Source organism: Boleophthalmus pectinirostris, unplaced genomic scaffold (genome assembly GCF_026225935.1).
Source record: "Boleophthalmus pectinirostris isolate CB_2022bp ecotype Guang Dong unplaced genomic scaffold, ASM2622593v1 HiC_scaffold_2, whole genome shotgun sequence".
Taxonomy (NCBI): Eukaryota; Metazoa; Chordata; class Actinopteri; order Gobiiformes; family Gobiidae; genus Boleophthalmus; species Boleophthalmus pectinirostris.
Genome location: NW_026571152.1, coordinates 25,141,275 through 25,165,645, shown reverse-complemented (window position 1 = coordinate 25,165,645; position 24,371 = coordinate 25,141,275). Strand labels below are relative to the sequence as shown.

The window sequence follows — 24,371 nt, the reverse complement described above, 5'->3', positions numbered from 1 at the left end:
ACTTGACGAGTGAGAATGAAGCTGATTTGAAGTGGCCCCTTGATGTTCTTAAGGTGACAAGTGCAAAGGCATCATGATGCAGAGTGGGAAGGATTACATTTTATGATCAACGTTACAATTAAAGTACTAAGAGAGCAAAAAACTTCCACCAAGACTTTGAGTCAATGCACTAGTGTACACACTGAACAGAGTTATGAGCTAAACCAGGGGAAATAACCTAAGCCATAGAAACACATTATATCTACTTAAAGTAAATAAATAGTTATATTGAGAAGATCCAGCAGCAGGACAAGTTTAATCAAACAGTGAATGTCCAAACACCCACAGAGAGACAAAGAGGAAAAAACTTTTTCAATCCAATAGTCTTCACTAAGAAGACAATAGCAGTATTGATTGTGTGAGTAGTTAGTACAATATTAAAGATTAAAGATCTCAGCAGGGAGTTGGTTCCAGACTGAGATAACAGGAGGGAGACTCTAAACTTTAGGATATTAGCCTGTGTGTTTTTGTGAGGGAGCCAATTACCACACTTTGTAAACTCACCTCTAACATTGATCTGTTCTGCTAACTGTTTTTCAATGCATAAGATGAAATAAGAACCCATTTACTGTATATCCACAATACTGTTGCAGTACATATTATCTTTACAACATCTCACGTTAGCAACAGCAACACAGAGTAACTCACAGGGTAACCAACATTAAATACATAGATATATAAGCCTATTAAAATGGATGCCTTAAAAACAAGATGAATGCTTTAGGGAGTAATTGTAACATACAGCCTTCTTACATGAAACACTATGAATTCTGTGTTTCAATAGTACATGTGCCTTTTGCAGTTCTTATAAGCAGTTTCTGCACGCTGCAGGTTTGCCCCTAACTTGTGATTTAAAAATCGTAAAATGAAAACATAAATCCATTCAATTTGTGTCATTAAGGTGTGTGTAATTCTCCAAGAGGGCATCTCTCACCTCTACACACAATCCAATGACACTTGAGACAGATGAAAACAGGGAAGTTGTCAGCTCATTTGTGGCTTCATTAAAAAGTGGTTATAAAAGAGAGACACTGTAGCAGCTGTCATGACTTTGAAGTCATCCATCCGCTCAATGCCGGTGTCTGGAGCCTAATAAAACCAAAACTAGTTATATCCGAGAGGGAGAGCGTCGTGATGGATCTTTATACAAAATAATAGAAGCACTTTGGTATTTTGGAGCCACAAAACAGCAACACATGGAAAGGTGATTTTAGCAATAACCCTGAATGTAATGCATTTTAAAACATGAAGAATTTAATAACACTATACATCTATACAGTCAAGAAGTTCAGTAAGCAATCGTGTTTTAGCTTTTGAGAGTGTTGTCAACTTTAATTCAAACAAGTATTGGATGACCTTGGCTATACTTAGGGCAAACAACTCTTGTCAGTGTTTGAAAATAACTATCCTAGACCAAGCATCTCTCTCAAGCGTCATTAAAAAAATCTAATAAAATCAAATAAACATTTAAAGGTGTACTGTGTAACTTTTCTGGTAGAGGATTTGCCACCAGCTTGACTTCATGTAGTTTTTCCTGGAATGTTCTAATGTATGGCATTTATCTCCATGGAGACAAGCACCAGACCAAGTTACAGGTCAGATCTGTGGAGAAGTGGGACAGCTCACAGTTAGAATGCATGTTTTCGCTGTAAATAAAATAAATAAAAACACAAAGAATTAAATAAATACAAAATATATTTGTTAATGCCATACTGTGGAACATTCCAGGCAAAGCAATGACATCACCATGGAGATGCCTGTCTAATCCCTCAGTTATCCAGGATCCATAGCATAAGAAAAATTAAATTCTGTCAAATGGAGTGAAGACGTATCACAGCTCATCCAATCTGCTTCTTCAGTTCTGGTCAGACGCTGGTGGACACTGCCTTATATCTGTCTGCAGGAAGGAGCGAACTACAATGAAACTGCACTGACTTTGAGGATAGTGAGGTACAGATCTAAGCCAGAGAAACGAAATGGTTTGAGAGGGGAGTAAAAGCAGAAAACAATCCATCTTGGAACAGAAGTCATCTCCTATTTACAACTCCATCCTCAATCAAAACAAAGAAAACAATAGTGATAGCCTGTACGCCCAGAGATGTGAAAGCACCCATCAGGGGCCTGAACAATTATGCTGATATGACTCAGGCACAGTTCATACTTAAGTGTACTTCAAAAGACCTTGCTAACAAAAAGAAACTGTAAACAAATAGGCAGGTTAGTTTCAGTTAGCTCCTCCCTTCAGACAATTATAGGGCAGTGTCCACCAGCAATCTGACCAGAATTGAAGAAGCAGCTTGGATGAGCCGCAAAATGTCTCCACTGAAAAAAAAACAAAACATTTGCCCATTGACAGAACAGAATTTTCCTTTGCTATCACCCTCAACCATAAAAGTTACACAATACACTAGGGCTAAACAACTTTAAGAAAAATTTCATTGCAATTTTTCTGGCTGATATTGTGATGTAGATTTTATCCACGATTTTGTTTTCAAATCAAGTTTCAGTGCATGTGAACATTTGCAAACATCACAGAAACTTACATCATACCAGAGTCCTGCACCAAAAATTTGATGCTGGACCATTAAGCCCAGTTTATGCAGACAATAAGTGCTGCAATTGGACCTTTCTACCACGGCTCTACATACATTTCCTTTCTTTCAATATACATTGAGTAATAATGTGTTTAATGCAGTGTTGTTACGCATTTGTTTATGTTTTACAGAAATTAAACTTAAAATCACATACTACACAACCACAACTATAAGTGCTGAAAAAAACAGCTCGCTTCTTGTGTTGCTGATGCGGTCAGCTTCTGTCGGACTAAAGGAAACGACTCAGTGGAATATGTGTGTTATTTCTGTGACAGAGGATGTGCTGATGATGGTGAGTTTGACTGATTGATTGCTTCTATCGCGTAAGAGATGTTAAACTTTACATGAATGCCAGGTTTAAATCTTAACCTTCTAGCATTGTGATGGTGAATTACTTTGAGGTGCATAAACCTCAATGCAGACCCATAAATCAAAAATGATGGTGACAAGGCGACGGCGGCAGTGTGTGCTGAGTTGACACAGAACTAAACTTCGCCCTTAAATTGGGGTTTAAACGCGCTTTAATGCTCCCAAAATCGTGTTGTCTGAGATCGCGATTTTCGGTCCAAAACGATCGTTCAGTCCTACAACACACCTTTAAATTTTCAAAGCAGGGATACACATCTGCACTATTTTAATATTTCATTGGACAATCGTGTTGATTTGCTTATGCGAAGATCTTCATTACCGTAGCTGGTGTTAGGCCTGCTGTTCTCTCAGTGGGTGAACGGGGCACACAGCAGATGGCACCAGCAGACACCAGTCATTAACCAGCCAACAACATCTCCAGCTGTCTGCAATAAGCTCACAGCACGAGAGCAGGCAGCCTCAGGGGGAGCAGGTAGGACTAAAGGCTCTGACAAGTCCTAAACCCTACACAGATATTTCACATTCTGGCCTCATACCATCCAAAAATCCAGTAATTAAAACACGTACGGATTCTGGCAGCTGGATGAGGAGCACGCCTAAGGTCAAACGATTGGGTGATACAGGCGCTATATATAACTACAACTTAAATCAATAACAGAAACGATAGACTTATACGATGGTTTATAAATAATGCATTAGTGGTGGAAAGAGTACTCAAAATGTGTACTTAAAAGTGTAGCTTTTGTGGCGGTTCTGCCATCTGCTTGTCTCCATGAAGATATTACTGTTTTGCCTTGATCATTTCACAATATGGAAATAAACTTGGTAATCACTATGGGAACAGGTTAATGGTCAGATCTATGGAGAAGCAAGCCTGCACATGGTCAGAAAACATGTTTTTAAGGTATTTTTGAACTATAAAACTGTTTAATGCCCTACTGTGGAGCATTCAAGGTACAAAAATAACATCAGTAGCAGGCTCTCCACCTTAGAAGTTACACAGTGCATCTTTAGATAAAAGTAAAAAGTATGCATGAAAAATGTAAGCTACCTTTTTACACAATTTTAGAAGCACTTTAGCACTATATATCAAAATGCATATTGTCTGCAGTACTGTTATGGATGTTATAGGTAGATAAACATGAAAAATGCATAGCACATTCAGATGGCTGATGTCCAAAAGCTTTTATTTTAAATAACGTTATTAAAAAAACTAAAATTAAAAATTAAAACAATTGAAAATAAAAGAAATCACTTTTATTTTGTTGTTCCTTGTATTTGCACCTCTGCAAGAACTTTGGTTTCACTTTCTACAAAGTGAAACCGGCTGATGAATGAGGCTAGACAGACACTGTTACTGAATTAATTTTTTTGTGTCCATGCTACAGTACCACATAGCAAAGCTCCATAGGCTCCCATCTACACAGGGTGTACACAGGGTGAACATATGTTATACCATTAAACTCCACAAATGCCCAGTGCTGGCGTAGATCTGATTCTCAGACTTGAACCAATCTCGACCCAATCTATAGCAGCACACAGCCCTGCATCAAATTTCTATTAGCTGTTTAATTTCCACTGCCGTTCCTCAGTATAGTGCAGTGAGCGGCTGGATTGGCCTGAAATTAGCCCCGCGCTCTGCCTGTTCACACTTCATTTCACAAGTGCTGTAGTGTGCACAAGCAATCAGCACAGACAAATGAGGACAGATTCATGAAGAAAAAAGATTTGGTCAACAACATCGGCCTATTTCAAATGTTTAAACTGCTTTTGTCATTATCATTTTAATACTATTAGCTGCACACATACCAGTCATATGCTTATACTTATTGCTGAATGTTCCACAGATTATGGTAGCAAAGTTGGTAGCACAGACAAAAGGTCTCATAATATAGTGATACTTATTAAGATACCAGTCTAAATAGCCTTTAAAGGGCCCAAATTATGCTGTTTTCAGATCTACCTTATATGTTGTTTCCTCATCAAAAACACACCCCAGGTTGTGTTTTATTTCATTCACAAATGTTCGTTCACAAATGGAAAACTGTCTGATCCACCTTGTGATGTCATGTGACAATACAGAAGTGGTCAACTATGTTCTTAAACTCCATCCACTTTCAACTAGAATCATTTGGATAATTTCAGCCCTGGACTTTCCAGTCTCTACTAAACTAAACCTTCAAGCATCAGAAGATGGACAGAGCATTCTGAGCTTTGCAGATGTAGACGGACTAATAATAAAAAGTTACTGAAACATGTGTGAATGAAACAAAACACAACTCTGAGTATGTTTTTGACATAACAGTAAATTTTGAGTAATATAGGACTTTCACGTAGTTATTGCTCATTATGAATTAAGTGGCTCATTATGAATTGAGTCTTAAGTGTTACAGACTTTGTTTCCATGCTGTGACTTGGCTTAAGCTTCTTTTTGACGCAATCTGTCCCTCTGTGCTGAAACTTTGATGGCAAACCACAAATCAACAGTTGAGCCATGTTATTCCAATCACGCTTGTTTTCAGTGGCCCCTTGCGAGTGATGGGATTGACGAGGTACACACAGTAACACAACACACACACACACTCACTGCTCATTCCTCTGCAAAAATGAAATCAAACAGGACAAAACATGTCAGACATCTATGAAAATGTCTCACCCACTCTGTCCCAAATGCTACTTCAGACTTCACGTATGCCTATGCATATGTAGTGTTTACATTCAGTTCTTGATCAGGTATTCACAGCTTTACCCTGCGTACCCGATGACATGGGACTGAGGAAATCTAAAGCAGTGAACGTGAGGGGTAGAGAGAGGGGGATAGAAACCGACTGGGGAATAGCTTTACAAAAGATACTCGTCATGAATAAAGAATATAACATAAAACGTGATAAAAGAACGCAGACCAGAGGAACACAGGCTGCTTTGAAGTTTCCGACCAAAGACTGTTCCCACTGTGCATCCTCTCTCTGCTCCTCATCCATTTTTCACATCAGTTAAACATGGCGTCCTTTGGTCTGCGTCATTGATCCTATAGAGTGGTCTAGCTGGAATGTAAAGCTATCTAAAAAAGCAAAAGGTTTTACAAATGGGATCTGAGGACATGACCCTGACTACGATCACTATTTCCAGTTCTATGTTTTCATCAATATTATAAGGATTTTAAAGACCTGGTAATCCACTTGGCTTTTAAGTCAGGGCCACAGAGGGAAGTTAAAGGGACTATATTACACAAAACAGCTTTAAGCCATGTTACAGTGTTGTTATCTCCTCAACAACTACCTTTTACCATTTGTTTTGTAGATAGTGGAAATTCTAGGACTGGAATTATCCAAATGATTCTGGTGAAGGTGTATTGAGTTTAAAAAACATGTGGTGATGCATTTTCTGCATCACCACATGACATCACACTGAGGAACAGAGTGTTTTCTGTTTGAGAGTAGAAGTCAGCTTGAATATGCATGGTTTGTGTGTTCAAAATGTGTGAATGAAGCAAAACACAACTCCAGGTATGCTTGTGATGAGGAAACATAAAAGGTATAGGTATATCACTGGTGCAAGGCTACTACAGTGAACATAGAAAGTGAGACAAAGCCTGCCCAGTTACTCCTAAACTGCTTTTAATGAATGACAGCATTTCGATCAGTTTGTCAAGTCATTAGTCTCTCTCTGTGCCACTCCCATATAAACCTTCTTTCCACTGACTGGTTGGCCAATCCAAAGATGAGCCATAGGAGATCTCCACACAACACTATATATAACACAATATACACTGTACATTATGGACCATAAGCCATTACCCAAGTCCATCATCATATCATCGGACAAGTAAATTACATTAGAAATAAATGTAACATTATAAGAAGTGCTTAATAGACTTTATAAAAAAAAAAAAAAAACTTGGCCCCTGCTGCAGTCAGTAGTGCATGCACGAAAATGAGACACAGCTGTACACAAGCCCAAGGAGTGGTTCAACATGCAACCTAATTAAGGCTGTGAGGTACAGGCATCTTTAGGTACCGATTTTAAAAAGACCCCACTTTTAGAAATACTATTAATTTCATATTCTTGATTCAGGTTTTTCAGCATTTTTAATGATGAGGATGTGATGAGGAAACAACATTATAAACGAGATCGGAAAATAGCATAATATGAGCCCTTTAAAAAATCTGAATTACAGCGTTCTTGTTGATTTAACAGACAAAGGAATATGCTGGTGTTTAAAGGTGCTTATGTAACTTTTCAAGTGGGCTATCTGCCACCTGCTTGTCTCTCTGGAGATGTTACAGCTTTGCCTGTAATGTACCACAGTATAACATTAAACATATTTTTCTCCATGGAGAAAACCAGGTGACACCACCAAGCCAAATTAAAGGTCAGATCTGTGGAGAGGCAACACTGCTCACAGTAATAATGCCTGTATCTCACACACACACAGAGAAAAGTTACATAGTGTACCTTTAACATAATGGTACAATAAGTCTGCATATGTCCATTTTGATGTGGAAGACTGCCTTTGAAGAAGACAGTTGTTCTGCTTAATTCTGTGGGGGATATTCATTAATAGAACATTTTATGAGTTTCTTGATTAAACAATTATTGCGTCTAATTCTTTTGTGATTACACCAGGAAATATAAGGGCTCCGTTCATTTGTGTGATGGATAGCATGTGTACCTCTGATTGAACCAAAGATCTGGGGAGCTGGATGATTAGTTCCTTGTGTAATGATATTCTGCTACAATCAGAACTGATCCCACTAAGCCCCACTGTATCCCCTTCATCTGGAGACAGTTCACTCCAAATTACAGCTCAGCTAAAGCTGCTATCAAGGAGATGGCTCACACTCCACTATTAAAGGGTAATGTTTTGTTTTCATTCGAAAACTGGTAAATATTTTATCCAAATTTGTTTTTTAAAATTGTAAAATTTTTCATTAGTTTTATTTCATAGCGCTAGAGTTAAAATGCTGTTTCTAAATAAACAATAACTAAAGTTTCACTATATATTCAGAATGCAATAAAAAACTTTGAGATATTTGAGCATTCTGTTAAAACTGCTGTACCTGATTTTTACTGCCAAGCATTTTCAGACAAGTTTTGCTCATATACATGAAAATAAAAACAGGCGCACTGTGCAACTTTTCTGGTGGAGTTTTTCTCCTGAAATGTTCCACAGTATGACATTAAACATATCCATCTACCATTTCTTAATTACAGGTGTTTCTATTTCTCAAAAATATAAGTATAGCGTAGTGCTGTAACCTGTTTGTCCCACTTGTGATAGATATGTTTTTGTCTCTAAAAATTCTACAACAAGAAACCGCAATAAAAATCTGTCCCAAATTGCTTGTTGCCTTTAGCTCAGGTTGGACGACTCAGGTCTGTAGTGCTGGACCCAAAACAGTGAACAGAGCAAAAACTCGAGGGATGTCTGAGGCAGAAGCAGCGGTCAAAGCTATTAACTTCACTGACAATACAGGCGGCCATCTTTGTCCTCACCAGGCCTTAGCCAAGTCTGCTCCTGATTGTGAGGAAAAGTGAAAAACCAGCTAGAATGTGCTGACTCTTAAGACATTTAAAATGAGAGTTAAAACCTCAATAAGTAGATTTAATCATCAGTAGCATATTAAAAGGTGGATTGAACATGGATTTCAATTTACTGTAGAATTTAATTTGACAAAGCTCGTGTGGAAGGACAGAGGTCAAAGTGAACAGCTGTTTCTATCCATGGATTTGAGACTGATGAAAAATTAAGACTGCTGCCAGAAAAATTAGTTTTTATTTTTTAAGTTATATTTTTTGAATGGTGAAATGATAGTCAAAAAAACTAAAATCAAATACTAACTGATAATAAAACTTATATCAAAACCAGATATTCATTTGAGGAAGTATTAATAAACGAAAAAGTCACATTCACAGGACAGAAATGAACTTTTCCTGAATAGCCTCTTGAGCTTCATCTTAAACGGTATCACAAGTAAGAGCACAGAGACGTATACACCCATGGACCAACATGGAACCTACCTGAACGACTGAAGGATTACATAGACAATACCACAAGGTAATATGGAATTGGGCTGGGTATCATTTAGAATTTGCCGATACGATACATGCCTCGATAAAGTGAGCTTACGATCTGATATGATTCAATACGATATATTTCAATTTGATTTGATAAGGTTCAATAATAAATAATGGCTAAATCATGGCTGTGATACTAAAAGTCTTTGTTAAACCACTTCTTGTGCAAAGTGAATATGAAACACAAACATTTTAATCATCAAAGAGTGAAAATGTCTAAACAAGCAACAAGACTGTAGTGCTGTAACAAAATATTTTAGTAAAATATACCAAAAAATACACTTGACTATATATTGATACAGCAGCCCATGATATTTCAATATTTATGCACACCCCTAATTTATCCTATTCCTTCCTATGGAAATCGAGTTTGAAATTTTAGTATTGTGTCAACACTAATACAAAGGGTAATACAGTATGCAAAGGCAGTTATCAGCACAACAAAAACTGGTCACTAGGATGATAGAAAAAAGACAATAGTCCTTACATTTACAGTATATCTGCTTAAAATTGTACTATGTAACTTTTCTCTTAAGGTTGCACCACCTGCTCGTCTTCAGGGAGATGTTATTGTTTCTGGTTTAAATGTTCCACGGTGAGGCTATGAGATGCTACCAGGCCAAGTACGGGTGTGATATGTGAGGAAGGCTGCCTCACCATACAAGATATTTTGAAGATATTGTTGAGCTTTAAAACCACCTTGAATTCAATAAAAGGTAGTAATATTCCACACAAAGCAATGCCACATTCTATCAGAAAAGTGACACAGTGACTCTTTCAGCATAAATAAGTGCATGTTTAATTCACCAGACTGATCTTGTAAAATGTCCCTTTACTCGAACAAGCACAAACATTCACTTTTTTATTAGAGACAGTCTTTGAGGAAGTGCACAACCTCAAAATGACGCGTACACTTGGACTTGCCTTGGACTTGAATGGCCTTGAGTCTGCAGTGGGCTGATAGAGCTACAGCAGCACATTTCTACAGTTTAAAATATGAAACTATTAAGAGCACATGACAAAGCAGTATTATTACAGCTCAGTGATGTATGAACTAGCTGCTAGCTTTTCTATCTCTAATTACCCGGCTAACTCATTATGGAAATGTGACTTTTTCCATTTATGTTCATGACAAGCCCAGAACTGATCTGTCTCCAGAGCCACACTGTGCAGAAGTACTTGAACTGACACAACTGATGGTTACTCTGAAAAGGTCTATTCACACTAAAGGGTATTGATTAAACTATGGTGTGAGACAGGCGTCAATACTGGCTAGTCCGTATTTTACAATGAAAGGGCATATTACTCTATTTTCTAATAATTATAATGTTGTTTCCTCATCAAAAACATACCAGGAGTTGTGTTTTGTTTCAGTCACACATGTTTAACACACAATATCTGCATATTAAGGCTGAGCTCTTCTCTCAAACAGAAAACATTCTGTTCCACCTTGTGATGTCATGTGGCAATACAGGAAGACCTCCACTGTGTTTTTAAACTCCATACACCTTCACTACAATCATTTGAATGATTTCAGACCTGGAAATGTAGAATTTTTAACCGTAGTCATGTAAATTAACTTTATACTCATACGGTGAAACAATGGCAACAGAAAATTGCCTGCAAGTCAACAAACGGAACAACAGAATCAAAAATACACATTTAAACATTCAATTTTAAATAATACAACTGCTCTCAAAAGACATCATATTAAAAGATAGCAAAGACTTTGAGGTTTGGGAAATTATTTTGCCAAATGCAAAAGACGAGTTGTTTACTAGACGGTGTTTTACACAAGATACTAAAAAAAAAAAAAAAAAAAAAAATTCAGTTGAATCTGTCTGAGTGTTTTCAAAAGCGCTACATAAATAAAATGTATTATTATTATTCAGTTAGGAAGTCAGACAAACTTATTGCCACACTAATTAGATTAATACTGTCACATTAACCACTACTGGTCCATGAAGAATGTTATATCAGTGTTACCAAATGTAATTCTCGGCTGTGTTAAAGGTGATTTCAAGACTTTATTCTTGTAACTGAGTAATTTCGTTTTTCTTCCACTTTAGACCATATATTGCAAAAGTAAAAGCAGAACTTTGTACAAAATCAAATTGCTGTGCTCTCTCTGCTACTAATAATAATGTATTGAATCAACTGCAACCCCAGAAAAAGTTGGAAGCATCGCTATCTGACTGACAGAGCTGCTACATTTTACCAGGTGAAAAAAGCTGTGCCTGAAAATGAATACATGTGAATACTAGTGATGTGTCAAATGATGTGTGAGAACTAGGAACATGTTGATACTGTAGATCTAATTACTTACTTTCTCCTTTTCATGGGGTGAAAATGGGGAAAGGCAGCTTTAGCCTACCCCCCATTAATGTGCTGATGTTTTACAATCTGTCTTATATTGTTTGATAGTTTTTAATGTTTTTTTGTTTCAAGTGTGTGTCTTATTTTTTGTTTTTTATGGTGTCCTTATAAAATGCTATGATTTGTATTATTTATGATTAAAACTAGTGTCAGCTTCAGCCCAAAATCATAACTGACCAACTCCAAAATCCTTAAAAATTCCTGTTTGGCAAATTGAATCCACCCTCCTTCAAAACATATTTCTACTCCCATGTCCAGTTTTCCTTGTGACTACACTTACAATAGAATAAGTAGCAGCCACTTTGCAACACCTTTCATGCAAAGCCATAAAATGCAAATAGTACATTTACATTTTTATACAGCGCTTTTCCACCTTCAAGGCACACTAAACTCTTTACATCAAGGAACCACTCACCCATTCACACATTCATACACCAGTGTACATAGAGGGCGAGGTGGGTTAAGCGTCTTGCACAAGGACACAATGACAGCATTCATCTGTAGGAGCTGGAATTACACCAACGATTACTGGATCTGACTGCTCAACCACAGCAGGATTCAAACTGCCAACCAACTAGACAGCAGGTTAGCACTGACCTGAGGCGTCATCCCGTGGCACAGATACATGATGGGAACATTTTCTGAATCAGGTCCTTGGTCCAAACACAGGTCGTCCCTCAGGCTGTTCTTCAACTGTGAAAACAAGAGGAAAAATACATTAGATCATAAAGGGGAACTGAGATCATCAATTAGTATTAGAATACAACACACACACATTCTTCCACCTCTATAAGCAGACACTCTATAAGCAGACACTAGGGGCGAGGCAGGTTAAGTGTCTTGCCTAAGGCCAGAATGTGCACCTGTGGGCCCTTAGGTTGAACTGCCAACTTGTGTAATGGCTCTGGTCACTTGACTGCCAAAATTCGTCACTAACTGAGCAACAATACACCACAACTCACAATGAAACATGTGCCCTGTGCTTTCATGGCTCTATAAGGAATGGAGAAACGTAGTGAGAGCCACCTGCCCTCTATTCACAGTCTGGCACCAATTTGCTTTCAGCATCATGGGGCAGAACTGATCAATGCAGAATAAATGAAAATGGGATGGCTATTTAACTAGACCTGCAGAAAAGAGTGGGGTTCTGAACTATGTAGAGCACCATAGTTTAAAACTTAAAATAGAGCACCAGTTTATATAGAACTTCTATTTCGAAACCAATGTCCATTATAGACAATATAATTTCATTGTTCTAACATGGGTCTGACACAAATGACCGGTTTAGTAAATGGTCACATTTTTATACATCACTTTTCTACCTTCAAGGCTCTCAAAGCACTTTATATATCAAGGAACCACTCACCTATTCACAGACATTCATGTATTCAATGTACGCAGATACTGGGGACTAAGGCTGAATCCCATTATACCCCTTGGCCAGACCACTTTCCCCTCCGTTTTGCGCGTTTACGTGTAGCGTGTAACTGGTGTCCCAGTTACTGTTATGGCAGAGGGGTAGGGGAAAGTGGTAGGGCTATATACTCGTCCAAATAAATATTTTTCAGAGGCACACCCTAAACAAAAGGGTATTGTGAAAGATGGCTGCTACCACAATCACAGAGACCAAAGAAATTCAAAAACTGTAGACGGCATGTTGGATTTCTGAGAAAAGTTTGCCGCGTCTGCTTACGTAAAATTTGGCGGAGACTACTGATGACGTATGTGATTACTGAAGGAGGCTCCCAATTCGTAAGGGTTTGCTTTCAACCCCTACCCCTTGTTGCTCAGTTTCAAGGGGTAGAGGAAGGGGGTAGTGGTAGAAATTAGAAATGGGATTGGCCCTAAGTGTCTTGCCCAAGGATACAACGACACCAACAAGCAGACCACCAAGAATACAACAACACCAACCTGTGGGATCTAACCGTTTAACCAATGATGTTTATGTTGAGAGTCGGATTCTAGCCTCCAACCTTCAGATTAGTGGACAAAAACTCTACCAATCGAGCTACCATCACTCAATTATCAAAAAGTTTGAGATTTCCAGTGCCTACATTAAGTCTATGTATATTATTGAAAATATTTCTCAAGTAAAGTAAGTCTAACTTGTGAATAGCCAACCCACACAAGAAAAAATAAAGAACACTCTCTCAGTTTGAGTAATGCTTGTTGTTTAGGAAAGTTAATGTCAGTAATAGCATTCAGAGCATATTTGATTGTGCAGCCCTGTCCCTCAGCCTCCTCTGTGTCGCTACAATATTAATTAGTCCATTATGACAGAGAGCTGTGTTTGTGTCTCTAAAGTGAAGAGTAATGGAAACACTGCCGCATAATCACCACTCACAGTACAAAGTCACACAAACGCATCAAGTCACCTTCACCTGCTGAGGCCATTTAAGATCCAAGAGTTTCCAGATCACAGCTCATATTTTACCTTTGGCTCACATCCACACATAATTAAAACTGGAAATTAGCAAAAACAGAAACACTGAAATAGGGCGGCAAGATTAATCGCAAACGAAATCTGAATAGACACAATTAGCAAATCGCAAAGGCTGCAATTTTTTAAGAAACACAATTTCCTGTAAATATAACAAAATATCCTGTCGTATTTATATTCTGCATAAAAAAACGCTAAGGCTATACTTCTGAGCTGTACAAATGTGATTCTTGTAATTGTCAGTTCATATTTGAGTCTTTTTGTCAAGTCTTTTGGACAGATTTAAATTGTGAACTTTGAAAGAATCCTATCGTTGAACCATAAATTACTAATCTAATCGCAATGCTGGTAAGAAAATTCGCAATTAAGATATTTTTTCCAGTATGATTCAGAGATTAACTTGTTTCTAGGAGCAATTTATTCTTGAGCCTGGACTACCGCTGCTGCCTGTATTTATTATTATCTATTAATAGCTTTAGACAGATATTATGCTACTTCTCAATTTTTTTTTATGTCTTTTATATACTGAATTTTCCCTTGGCAATCAGTAAAGCTGGTCAGTAAAGCTGGTCAACTATCTACCTACCTATTCATTGATCTACTGCATTCAGCACCATGGACAGCAGCCTGAATATGCACACACACAAAAACTATGACGTGTTGGAATAGCAATACCAAAAAGTGTCAGAAAACCAGCACGTCTAAACAGAGGCATGTTGCAATGAAGGGATGTCAGAATAGGCGGCAGACCCCGTATTGAGGTTTGAATGTGTTGCTTCCAGAGTCATCCACAAACAAAGAGCGATATCCAGAGAACTTTGCTGCAGCTGTGGGTAAGTTCATGAATGTTATAGTTGATGGTAGTTATTTTTTTTGCACCACTCTGAAAGTGAGATTTACAGTTTAAATAAACGACTAAAACACAATAAAAATCTCTGTATCTTTCAGAAAAAAAGGAAGATGTTTGAGAACCAACAAAACACAGACGACAGATGAACAAAGTAAGTAAACCAACTAAAATGATTTTAACAAAATTATAATTTTTCAACATATACTTCCCAGTGAAACAGTTATCGTGTTTCTACAGAGTGGCAGTAGGAGGACTTTGTACCAGATGCCCTACCTGTTACTGTGTTTTGAGAAAGAAAAGCAGCATATGGTGATTACTGTTTCTGCATTTACAATTCTAATGTTCACTGTGATTCTGTTCTGGTCCTTTATTGTATTAGAGAGTAATAAGTGCTTGAAGTATATTTAAATGTGCACACACAGAGTAGATCACCATAATGTAATCATCGTGTGTTATTCCTGTGTCCACAGGCAGAGACTAAAGTGTCTTCATTGAATAAGTCCTCACACTGTCCAACTCCAAACTGTGTGCCACTGTCCCTGTGCTCTCTCTGTGTGTTTGATTCTGTTTAAGACATTACAGAACTGTGGAAAACTAAAGACTGTTTTTGTATTCTTTTAGTTTAAAACCCTTTAAGGACATTTGATATTGCATGTTAAAATAATTGCCTTGAGAGAATAAAATTATACATAAAAAAAAAAAAAAAAAAACATAAAAAAGGCAAAATTAAATGATAAGGTAACATGAGATAAATATGCATATTCAGCATGATTTGATCAAATTTCATCTACATGAAAAAGTGACATTTATGTTCTGAGAAACATATGTATACAGGGGATCGAAATAAGTTTTAAAACCTAAACATAATTTTATTCCATGCAACTGCTTTCTATATTTTTTAATGCAAATTCAGTGTCCTTTTTTTCAGTGTATGCTATCTCTGTTATAATTTTGTTTTTCCATTTAAAACATACATGGAGTTTGTTTCTTTGTCTCATTCACACATGTTCAACACACAAATTCTGCATATTTAGGCTGAGATTTTCTCTCAAATGGAAGACACCTTGTGAAGTCATGGGGTACTCCACTGTGTTTTTAAACTACATACAACTTCACTATATTTGGATTCAGCTCTGGAATTGCCAATCTCTGCTGAACTAAAGGTAAAATGCAGCTGTTAACTTAAAACCTACCACTACATGACATCACAAGGTAGAACAGAGCATTTTGAGCTTTGGAGATGTAGACAAACTAATAATAAAGTTGTGTGTGTGAATGAAACAAACAACTCTGGGTGTGTTTTTGAGGAGATAACAACATTTTAACATGGCTTAAAGCTCACAAGAATCAATTTTGTGTAGCCAGATGTAGTTTTACTCATCAATATTACAAAGAACAAAGTGCCTGTGTTAATTTTAGACTTATATACTTTATCATAGATTTGTAAACATAATATTTTTGCTGAGAGAAATAAAATTAAACAAACTATTAGTTATTTATGATTGATTATTATTGAATTATTATTGATTAAATCTATGACTATATGGCTGGATTTGTTAAACTGTGAAAAATAAATTTTAGACCAGTATATGTACCTGTGAAACAATTTGCATTTCATTTTTACATTTCCATCAATCGAGGAGGCCCATGAACGCATCAGCAATTTGATGATTCATTGCTCTGTATCACTGAATGCATTTCTCAAGATTCCCAATTTTACAGTAGATCACAGAGTGCAGTAATAAGTAGTGCAATCATATAACACTAAGATTTCTCAAAAGCACAGCATGTTCTCAAAGAAACCACCAGCTTTGCAGAGTTTTTCTTTGATGTATTCAAAAGGCCACAGAAGGAAATATAGTTGAATATAAAAATGCAATATAAGTAATGTGTTGTGCTGGTCCTGGATGTGAATCATAGAAATAGGAGCACTTAAGGAAATGACCAGTTTCTTGTGGACCATCAGCTGAAGCTAATCAGAGACACGGCCAGTGACGTCAAAGGACTCGGTGTGGTGAGGAGAAGTAATGGAAAACTGTAGGTGAGCGATTTAAAACATATAATTATACTGAAAAGTAACTGAAAGTGAGACAATGCCTTTCAACCATTTTTATATAACCTTATGTCCTTTTGTATATTAATATATTTTAACTCTATCACTGTCTCTGTTGATACTTTGCAGTGACATGTCATTGTGGGTGTTCTGCATGTATGCGTGAGCAAACACAGACAAAAAAGTTTTAAGATGGTCTGAAAACTCAAGAAAAAAAAAATGTAAAGAGCACATTTTCAGGAAGCTGTAATCAATAGAAGCGTTCATGGTCACTCTTGGTTAACAAGTCCCTTGTTTTATTTATTTATTGCTATTCTGTAGTTTTGCTCTTAAATTTTCTGGTTTTATTGTTTTAAAAGTAGTATGATTAAATCTTAGCTTTTATTCTATCATTATTGTTGTTATTAGTATGTATTTGTGCAGCACTTTGGAAACTACAACTCCTACTCCTACTACTACTCCTACTCCTACTACTACTCCTACTACTCCTCCTACTACTCTTACTACTCCTACTCCTATTCGTACTCCTACTCCTACTACTACTACTGTCTCTCTTCTTACAGAAAATCTTGTCCAACTTATAGTATGTGTAGTTTTGTTTAGTTTTCTGTATAGTCTCGGGTAGTCTTGGTTTGTTTGTGAAATATGCTATATAAATAAAGTGGACTGGATTTAATTAACAGCACAAATCAGATCACCTGTTGTAGTTCAAATTAAATCAGCACTTTTTGGTCAGATTGTGGTAAAATAAAAAGCTCAGATTAAAGTCTAAAAAAGCCTCAGGCAGAGCAGTGCTTCCAGTTAGCGTCACAAACCCAGGGAATGCTTATCAGCTGCAAAGTATCAACAGTAAAAGTATCACTGAAGCCCAATAACAAACTGTGTGTATAAACTAAAATAATTTTGAAAAGCCATGATATTTTTGTTTTGTTTACATTTTCTAGTATCACATAGACATTTAAATTAGGTAATTAAGTAAAATGAATTAAAGCTAACACTATTCTGAACATGATACAGCATTATCCTTCATGATGAAAAGTATCTCTTCTTAATCCCATTTGACCACATTTCTTACACTCCATTCTGTTCTCTTCATTTTTCAGCAAAGTCAAAGAGGTTTTAGACAACTGTTTTTGCTTATTTTATGCAAATTGAAGTTGTTTGACAAAAACACAGATTTTGTCCACCCACCTGTTCCGCCTCCATGTCTAGAGCACCTCTCCTTTTGCCTCCTCTACAGTCACATCACATCGAGGGCTGTGGGTGTTTCAACACAAATAGCTGATTTACTCCAGAGGCCAGAGCCCAGCCTATTCCACAATATCTCAGAGCCTGTCACACTTCTTACAGCCGTTCAATAATCTGATAAAGCACAGGGCCCAAGGAGAGGCCTCTGTTCTCTGTGGGCCTCTCTTCACTGAGTTCAGGTGGAGCTGCAGCCAAGGAGTGGCTCTGGGCCGGGGCTGGGAGTTATAGCAACTTTGTGGACAATAAATTACACTGTTATTGAATAATTGAAAGTATTCCGCCTTGTGACTTAACAAAACTAAAGACCTGTCACAGATCTAATGGAAAACACGGCCATTACACACCGATTACAGGATAAGTAATACAGACACATGATAAGTAATAATAATGTTGTGCAGGGCTAGGTCAATGATTAATACTCTTATTAAACAACAAAGCAAAACATATTTTACTGATAAATCTACTCATTTTTTATTACAAAATGATTCCTCAAAAACATGATTTTGTTTCAGTGTTTTAGATCCATGCCAATAACTACTCCATTACTCATTTTGTTTTGTCTGAGTTTGTTCAGACTAGTTGTCCAAACAGTACAAAATCTGGCATTGAGTGTGTGAGCATGAAGCCAACCACTGCAATAGAGAAATGAATCTCTCTTTAAAATCAACAATAACACACCTGTGCTATTAACACAGTATTCATACAGATCAAGTTGGTGTAGAAGGAGCTTCTGATTAACATTCATGCACAAATCCCCCTTACTGCAGCATGGCCATGGTCCTCACACAAACTCATTTGTCCCTTTAATTCAATAAGGACTCTGCAACACCCTTAACACATTTTTCTTTACATGACTTCACAAATTATACTTCATAAGACAAATAAACTACTTCAAGTGTTGCCATAAGATATGTGAGAACATTAAAATATCAGAATGCACTCATAGTCAAACATTCATACATTAATTAAACACAGTGGATGTTAGATGTTATTAATAAAGGCGTTAAGTTTCTAAGAGAAGTCATCAACCGTCAAATTAAGTGTTAATGTAAATTGTCACAAATGTGACTACTAAGCCTAATTACTTTCCCAATTCCATTAAAAACTGACACTGTAACAGCCTTGGGGAAAAGTGACAAACAACAACAACTCATAAAATGCTGATTAACAAAAATAGCATCTTGTTTTTTAAAGCTCAACATAAACGAAAAAACAGACACTGACTTGTGGCAAGCAGGGTCATCTCTCCACAGATCTGACCTGTAACTATGCCAATACTTTAAAAGAGAATTATAAGTATATTTAAATGTGCTCTATGTATCTTGGTGGGGGGTACACTACCTGCTTATATCCATGGTAATGCTATTTCTTTGCCTGAAATGTTCCACTGTTCCAATGAACTTCATTGTATAAATTGACCTATTTGACCTTTATGCACTTGTTTTTAAAAGTAAAAATAAAAATAAAACATTCTTAATGTAAGCATTAAAGCAATACTGTGAACAATATAGACAAAGCAATAACACCCCCATGCAGACAGGCAGGTGGTGAACCCCCTGACAGAAAAATGACACAGAGCATCTTTAACATCGCACAAGCTTGGCCCCCCTCTGGTCGGTTGGAACAGTAACAGTTGTTCAAAAAACCAAAGTAAATCTCCTGTAATACTTGAAAGCCTCCCTCATCGCCTCTGTGCGTTTGATGGGTGTTTGCCTGGTTTGAAGCTGAGGCTCCTCTGTGTGCTGAATACATCACAGCAGTGCTATTTGTCTGTCTGTGAGTTTGTTTGTGTCAGATATGTAAACTTCACATTTGCATATCTCAAATGTCACTGTGGCGGAGTGGGCCCCGCACATGCTCAGTCAACAAATGACTGTATCAAACTAACATTCATTCAGAGCACAGTGGCCCTGGCTGGAGTGTTTACCCAACAACAAGAGCCTGTTATCTGAGCAGCGCTCGTGTCGCACTAACGGACCGCTACTGCAAACGCTACTGCAAACTCAGATAGAGCCGAGGCTTTAGGGACAAGATTTAAAGTCAGGTCTGTAAATGCTGTCACTGCTCAAAGTTGTTCAAGTTCAGTGTTATGGGCACGTGTAAGACTCAAAAAGGACACCCTGTAAAATGGTAAAGATTTTGTACAAACTTTTTTCTTGTTCTATTTTAAACTTGCTCTAGTAGTTTTTTCTTAATTAAGAGTGTATGTTTATGTAGGTATGGATTAAATAGTTGTCTTCCTCAAAGCAAGCAGTGAAGTGGACATTCAGATGAATGCACAGACTAATTGTCCAGCTAGGTGTCTCTAAAATGCAACATTGTAAATTAAGGTTAAAACAACTAATCCCTTGGATGCCGACTATACTCAAAGCATTTTTGAGGGTTCAGCCACATTAACCTACAGCATCTGCTCTAAAATAGCTTAAAAATTCTTAATAAATAGGAACAACCTTTGACAAAATGAAGCCAAGGACCCTGTTAAGTAAGAAAGCACACTCAGACTTTCTTGTTTTGGTCAATCAGAGTTGTCAAACCTGAAATCTTGATGACATTTATAGAGTGTGCACTTTAAAAGTTAGGCTTAAAAGACTTTTTTCCATCCATATTTCTGTGGAGTCACTCCTGTCATTGCAGAGGACACAAACGCACCTGCTCAAGCTGGGGTCTTAAAGGTTGGAATGAGCCCAGAATCCCAAATCTCTAAAATGAAAGGCCCAAACGATTAGTGCTGAGTCCAGGCCAAGGAGAGTCATTTGTGCGTCTCTATCACCAAACGCAGTCAAAGTGCCCGATCATTCTGCGCAGCTTTCACCAGATTACTGTCATTTTTCAATGATGTTAAATCCTCAATCCACACAGCAGCAGATACAACAGCGCTTTAAGGCAGTCCTCACGGCTATGATGGGATGCTCTCTCTAAAAATCTGGTACACAATAAAACCACATGGTGAAGGCAAAGTTAAGTCAAGCAGAACATGCTTAGAAAGGTAATTGAAAGTTTTTAAGCAGAGCCAAATTAGACTCGACTCCTTAAACACTAAAAGCTGTAAGCAGAAACTGGCCCTATCTCTCTTAATTTAAGTGAAGTGCCGAATCCAGAATATTAAATCTTAAATCATCCAGTGAGATATAACATTTTATCTTCCTATCATTTTTCTGTTTTTTGATGACGTGTTAGTAGCAGGGATAACAGGCAAATGTAAAGTTGCTTAAACATGTTTAATACCAATGACAGCACTATATCAGTAGTGCTGTCAGTATGCTAATGTGCAGAAACATGAGTAAAAATATCAAATATCACCCAATCAACACACCGTGCCAGTGAAACATCTAAAATATATTTGACCAAAAATGGAGGAAAAAACATTCTTTACCCTTCATTCTTTTGCACAATCTCTTTTGGTCACAATGGAAAGAAGTTAAATAAAAACAATAAAAAAGTTTATATTGACAGTAATTGCAGCATAGTGGCAATTAACCATGTTTGTGAAGTGGTTTGTTTAGAACAGGCAAGCAGCAGTACACAGAGCTCACATAATTAACTTTTAATGAGTTATGGGCATTTAAGACTGTATAACTGTGTATAAGAAAAAGGCAATTTGAAGAAATTGTTAATTATCAAGTAACTATACAAAAATGAGCAAGCATTACGCTGTGCAAATGTTCTTTGTCTGCATAACCTTCACTAATTGCGAATGGGCCTTTGAAACCACAGTAGCCTTTTGGATCTGAAGTGAGGCACAGCTCACAGTTCTGTCTCCAGAGCAGTCGCACAGACATTCACCCAGGATAAGGCTAAATACTCTTGGACTTGATACTGTTTCATAATTTGTTAAGTGTTGCTCAGCGTGTCATGCCTTCTTTGCTGCTTATACAGCACTTTGTAAACCTTGTTTTTAAAAGTGCTTTATAAATAAAGATTTATTATTATCATCATTATTATTATGTGGTGCTTGTTTTTAACAGTATGTTTCTTTTAAACCCGCTGTATATGAGTGAAGTTCTTGGTTACAAACTGGTGATTGCATGACACATCCAAATCTCTGAATGAACATTATTATTAGTCCTGGGTAAGTCCGGTTCATGATGAGTAAACTTTTCATTTCAGATGTACAAACACATAATGCCCAAGCAGCTTCAGAGCTGACTCATGCAAATGTGTGAAGGACAGAGCTGGTACTGACCACTCCATAGGCCACAGTGTCACTGTAGGAGCGCAGCTCTGGGTAGATGTTCGACAGGAACCAGCTGAATGGACGACACTGAAGTCTGGAGCGCAGGGCCCTCCTCTCCGAGATATCCCCAATGTCAATCCCTGAGTTCTGGCAAACACACAAACAGATCACTGTGTTGTATTCAACCAAGCATTATTCCATTGTTAAACTGCTTGAATAAAATGGGTAATAATAATAGTATAATAACATTTTGTGTATGGTAAACTCACTCTGATGATAAATGATAATCAATAATTTAATATTGATAGTAACCTTTAACAAGATACATATGCAATATGTTCTTTCATAACAGTGTGTTCATCCTGTCATGTTATGATTGATCCAGGTTAGGATCCCATGCACTCCTGTATAGTATAAACTGTATATTTTGTGTTAGTATATCAAAGTCTATTCACTGTTCACTGTTCTGTTCACTGACAATAGCAATAAAACTGATTCAAACACTGAAGCTTCCGTCTAACCACAGGCATTATAAGGCTGAACATGAGGGAATCTGGTCCCATAAATATAAGATTAGAATAAAGGATATGTGTGTTATGACGACAATGCCAGCCTTAATCTTCTATACAAGACATCATTTTGAAATAAACTCAATCCACTTTGACTGAAACAAGAGACATTCATGCACTGATCAAATTTATCTTTTGCGTCAAAGTGAGAAACAAGATTAAGCTGTGTGAATTTGTTGCACCTCAGTTACTCTCTGAACACTTTTCAAAACGTACACTGAATAAATCTTTGCATCTGTGCGCCATAAAACATCTTAAGATAGTCCTAAGTGAAAGAGAACACTTAATTAGTATGTTCAACAGAAACTTACTATTGGTCGCCTTTGTTACTCTGCACTATATTTATTTCATTTCAGTTTTGCATTTGGACCAGTTGCTAGGCGATGCATGAACAAACTCCCACACATGAACTGCTCCTTCACCGAGGTCTTTTAATTCCATTCGGTGCAATGGCTAAAAGCTCAGAGTTCACACATAGTTCATTTTATTATTTATTTGTTATCAGTTACTGCATAGTTACCTGCAGGGGCACGTTCCAGGCCATGTAAACGTGACTTTTGTACTGGTCCATCCACACCTCAGCCACCCTCAGAGCATTGCGTCTCACGTGCAGGGTCAGGTTCTGCGTGTAGGGTTTGTGTGCGCGCTCGATGTGGGCGATTCTGGAGCAGGGCAGGACCTCCACACTGCCCCCGCACTGCCAGACCTGCACACAAACAATTCAGACAAAAGATTTAGTTACATCAAACTGAAAGTATAATGTAGTACAAAAATGTCATCATAATTACTATACTGACTTATCAATATACAATAGCTGGGACAATATTTTGGGGGTCATTATTTATATTTATAGTGTGCACTCTTTCTTTGCACTGCTGGGAAGTTTTTGGATTAAATTAACAACTTCTATGACTCATTATAGATGCAAACTACCGATAAGTGTTAAAGTGTTTAATTATGTTATTTATAAGGCTCATGATAACAATATTGTAGATTTAGAATAGTTTCTGCTCTTGGGTTATTGTGTTATTGGCATAAATTAGTGTTATTAATCTAAATTTACTTCACTACAATATCGCACTTCAAAATGTGTGACAGGCCTAGTTATATAGATGAGATGTCAGCTTTGTGTTTATTTAATGGTGTTATATTACACTAAATACTCTTGTGAGCTTTAAGTCATGTTATTATGTTGTTGTCTCTCAAAACATATGCAGAGTTGTGCTCTATTTCATTCACACATGTTTGAGTAATTCTTTATTATTAGTCTGTCTACATCTCCAAGTGCACAGCCCCACCTCCTCCCCAGCACCGCATCTGCATCCTCCTTGTTCCCTTCTCTCTCCTCATCATCTCATCGTCCCCTTCACTCTCCTCAACCTTACGTCTATCACCTCCAGTGTCCAGGCCCCGGGGCAAGACATCGCTTAAGCATTATCTAATTGGCCACGTCCTTCATCACAATGTTTTCTGCCAAAGTTAAAGTTGCTCTATGTAACATTTTGGTTTGGGGTCCATCTTCTGATTGTTTCTATGGATATGTCCTTGTTATGCCTGGAATGTTCCACAGTATGACATGTG

General features: G+C 37.3%; 1 protein-coding gene across 1 annotated transcript in view; it reads right to left on the bottom strand.

Annotated features, from left to right (window-relative positions):
- The window catches only part of LOC110169481 (polypeptide N-acetylgalactosaminyltransferase 18-like), a 75,953-nt gene that overhangs the window by 10,675 nt on the left and 40,907 nt on the right, over nt 1-24,371 (bottom strand). The window contains exons 7-9 of the mRNA XM_055155885.1: nt 23,311-23,496; nt 22,231-22,368; nt 12,054-12,149 (exon numbers count right to left, since the gene is read on the bottom strand). Of these exons, the coding sequence (XP_055011860.1) occupies nt 12,054-12,149; nt 22,231-22,368; nt 23,311-23,496 (420 nt within the window). The remainder of the gene's footprint in view (nt 1-12,053; nt 12,150-22,230; nt 22,369-23,310; nt 23,497-24,371) is intronic.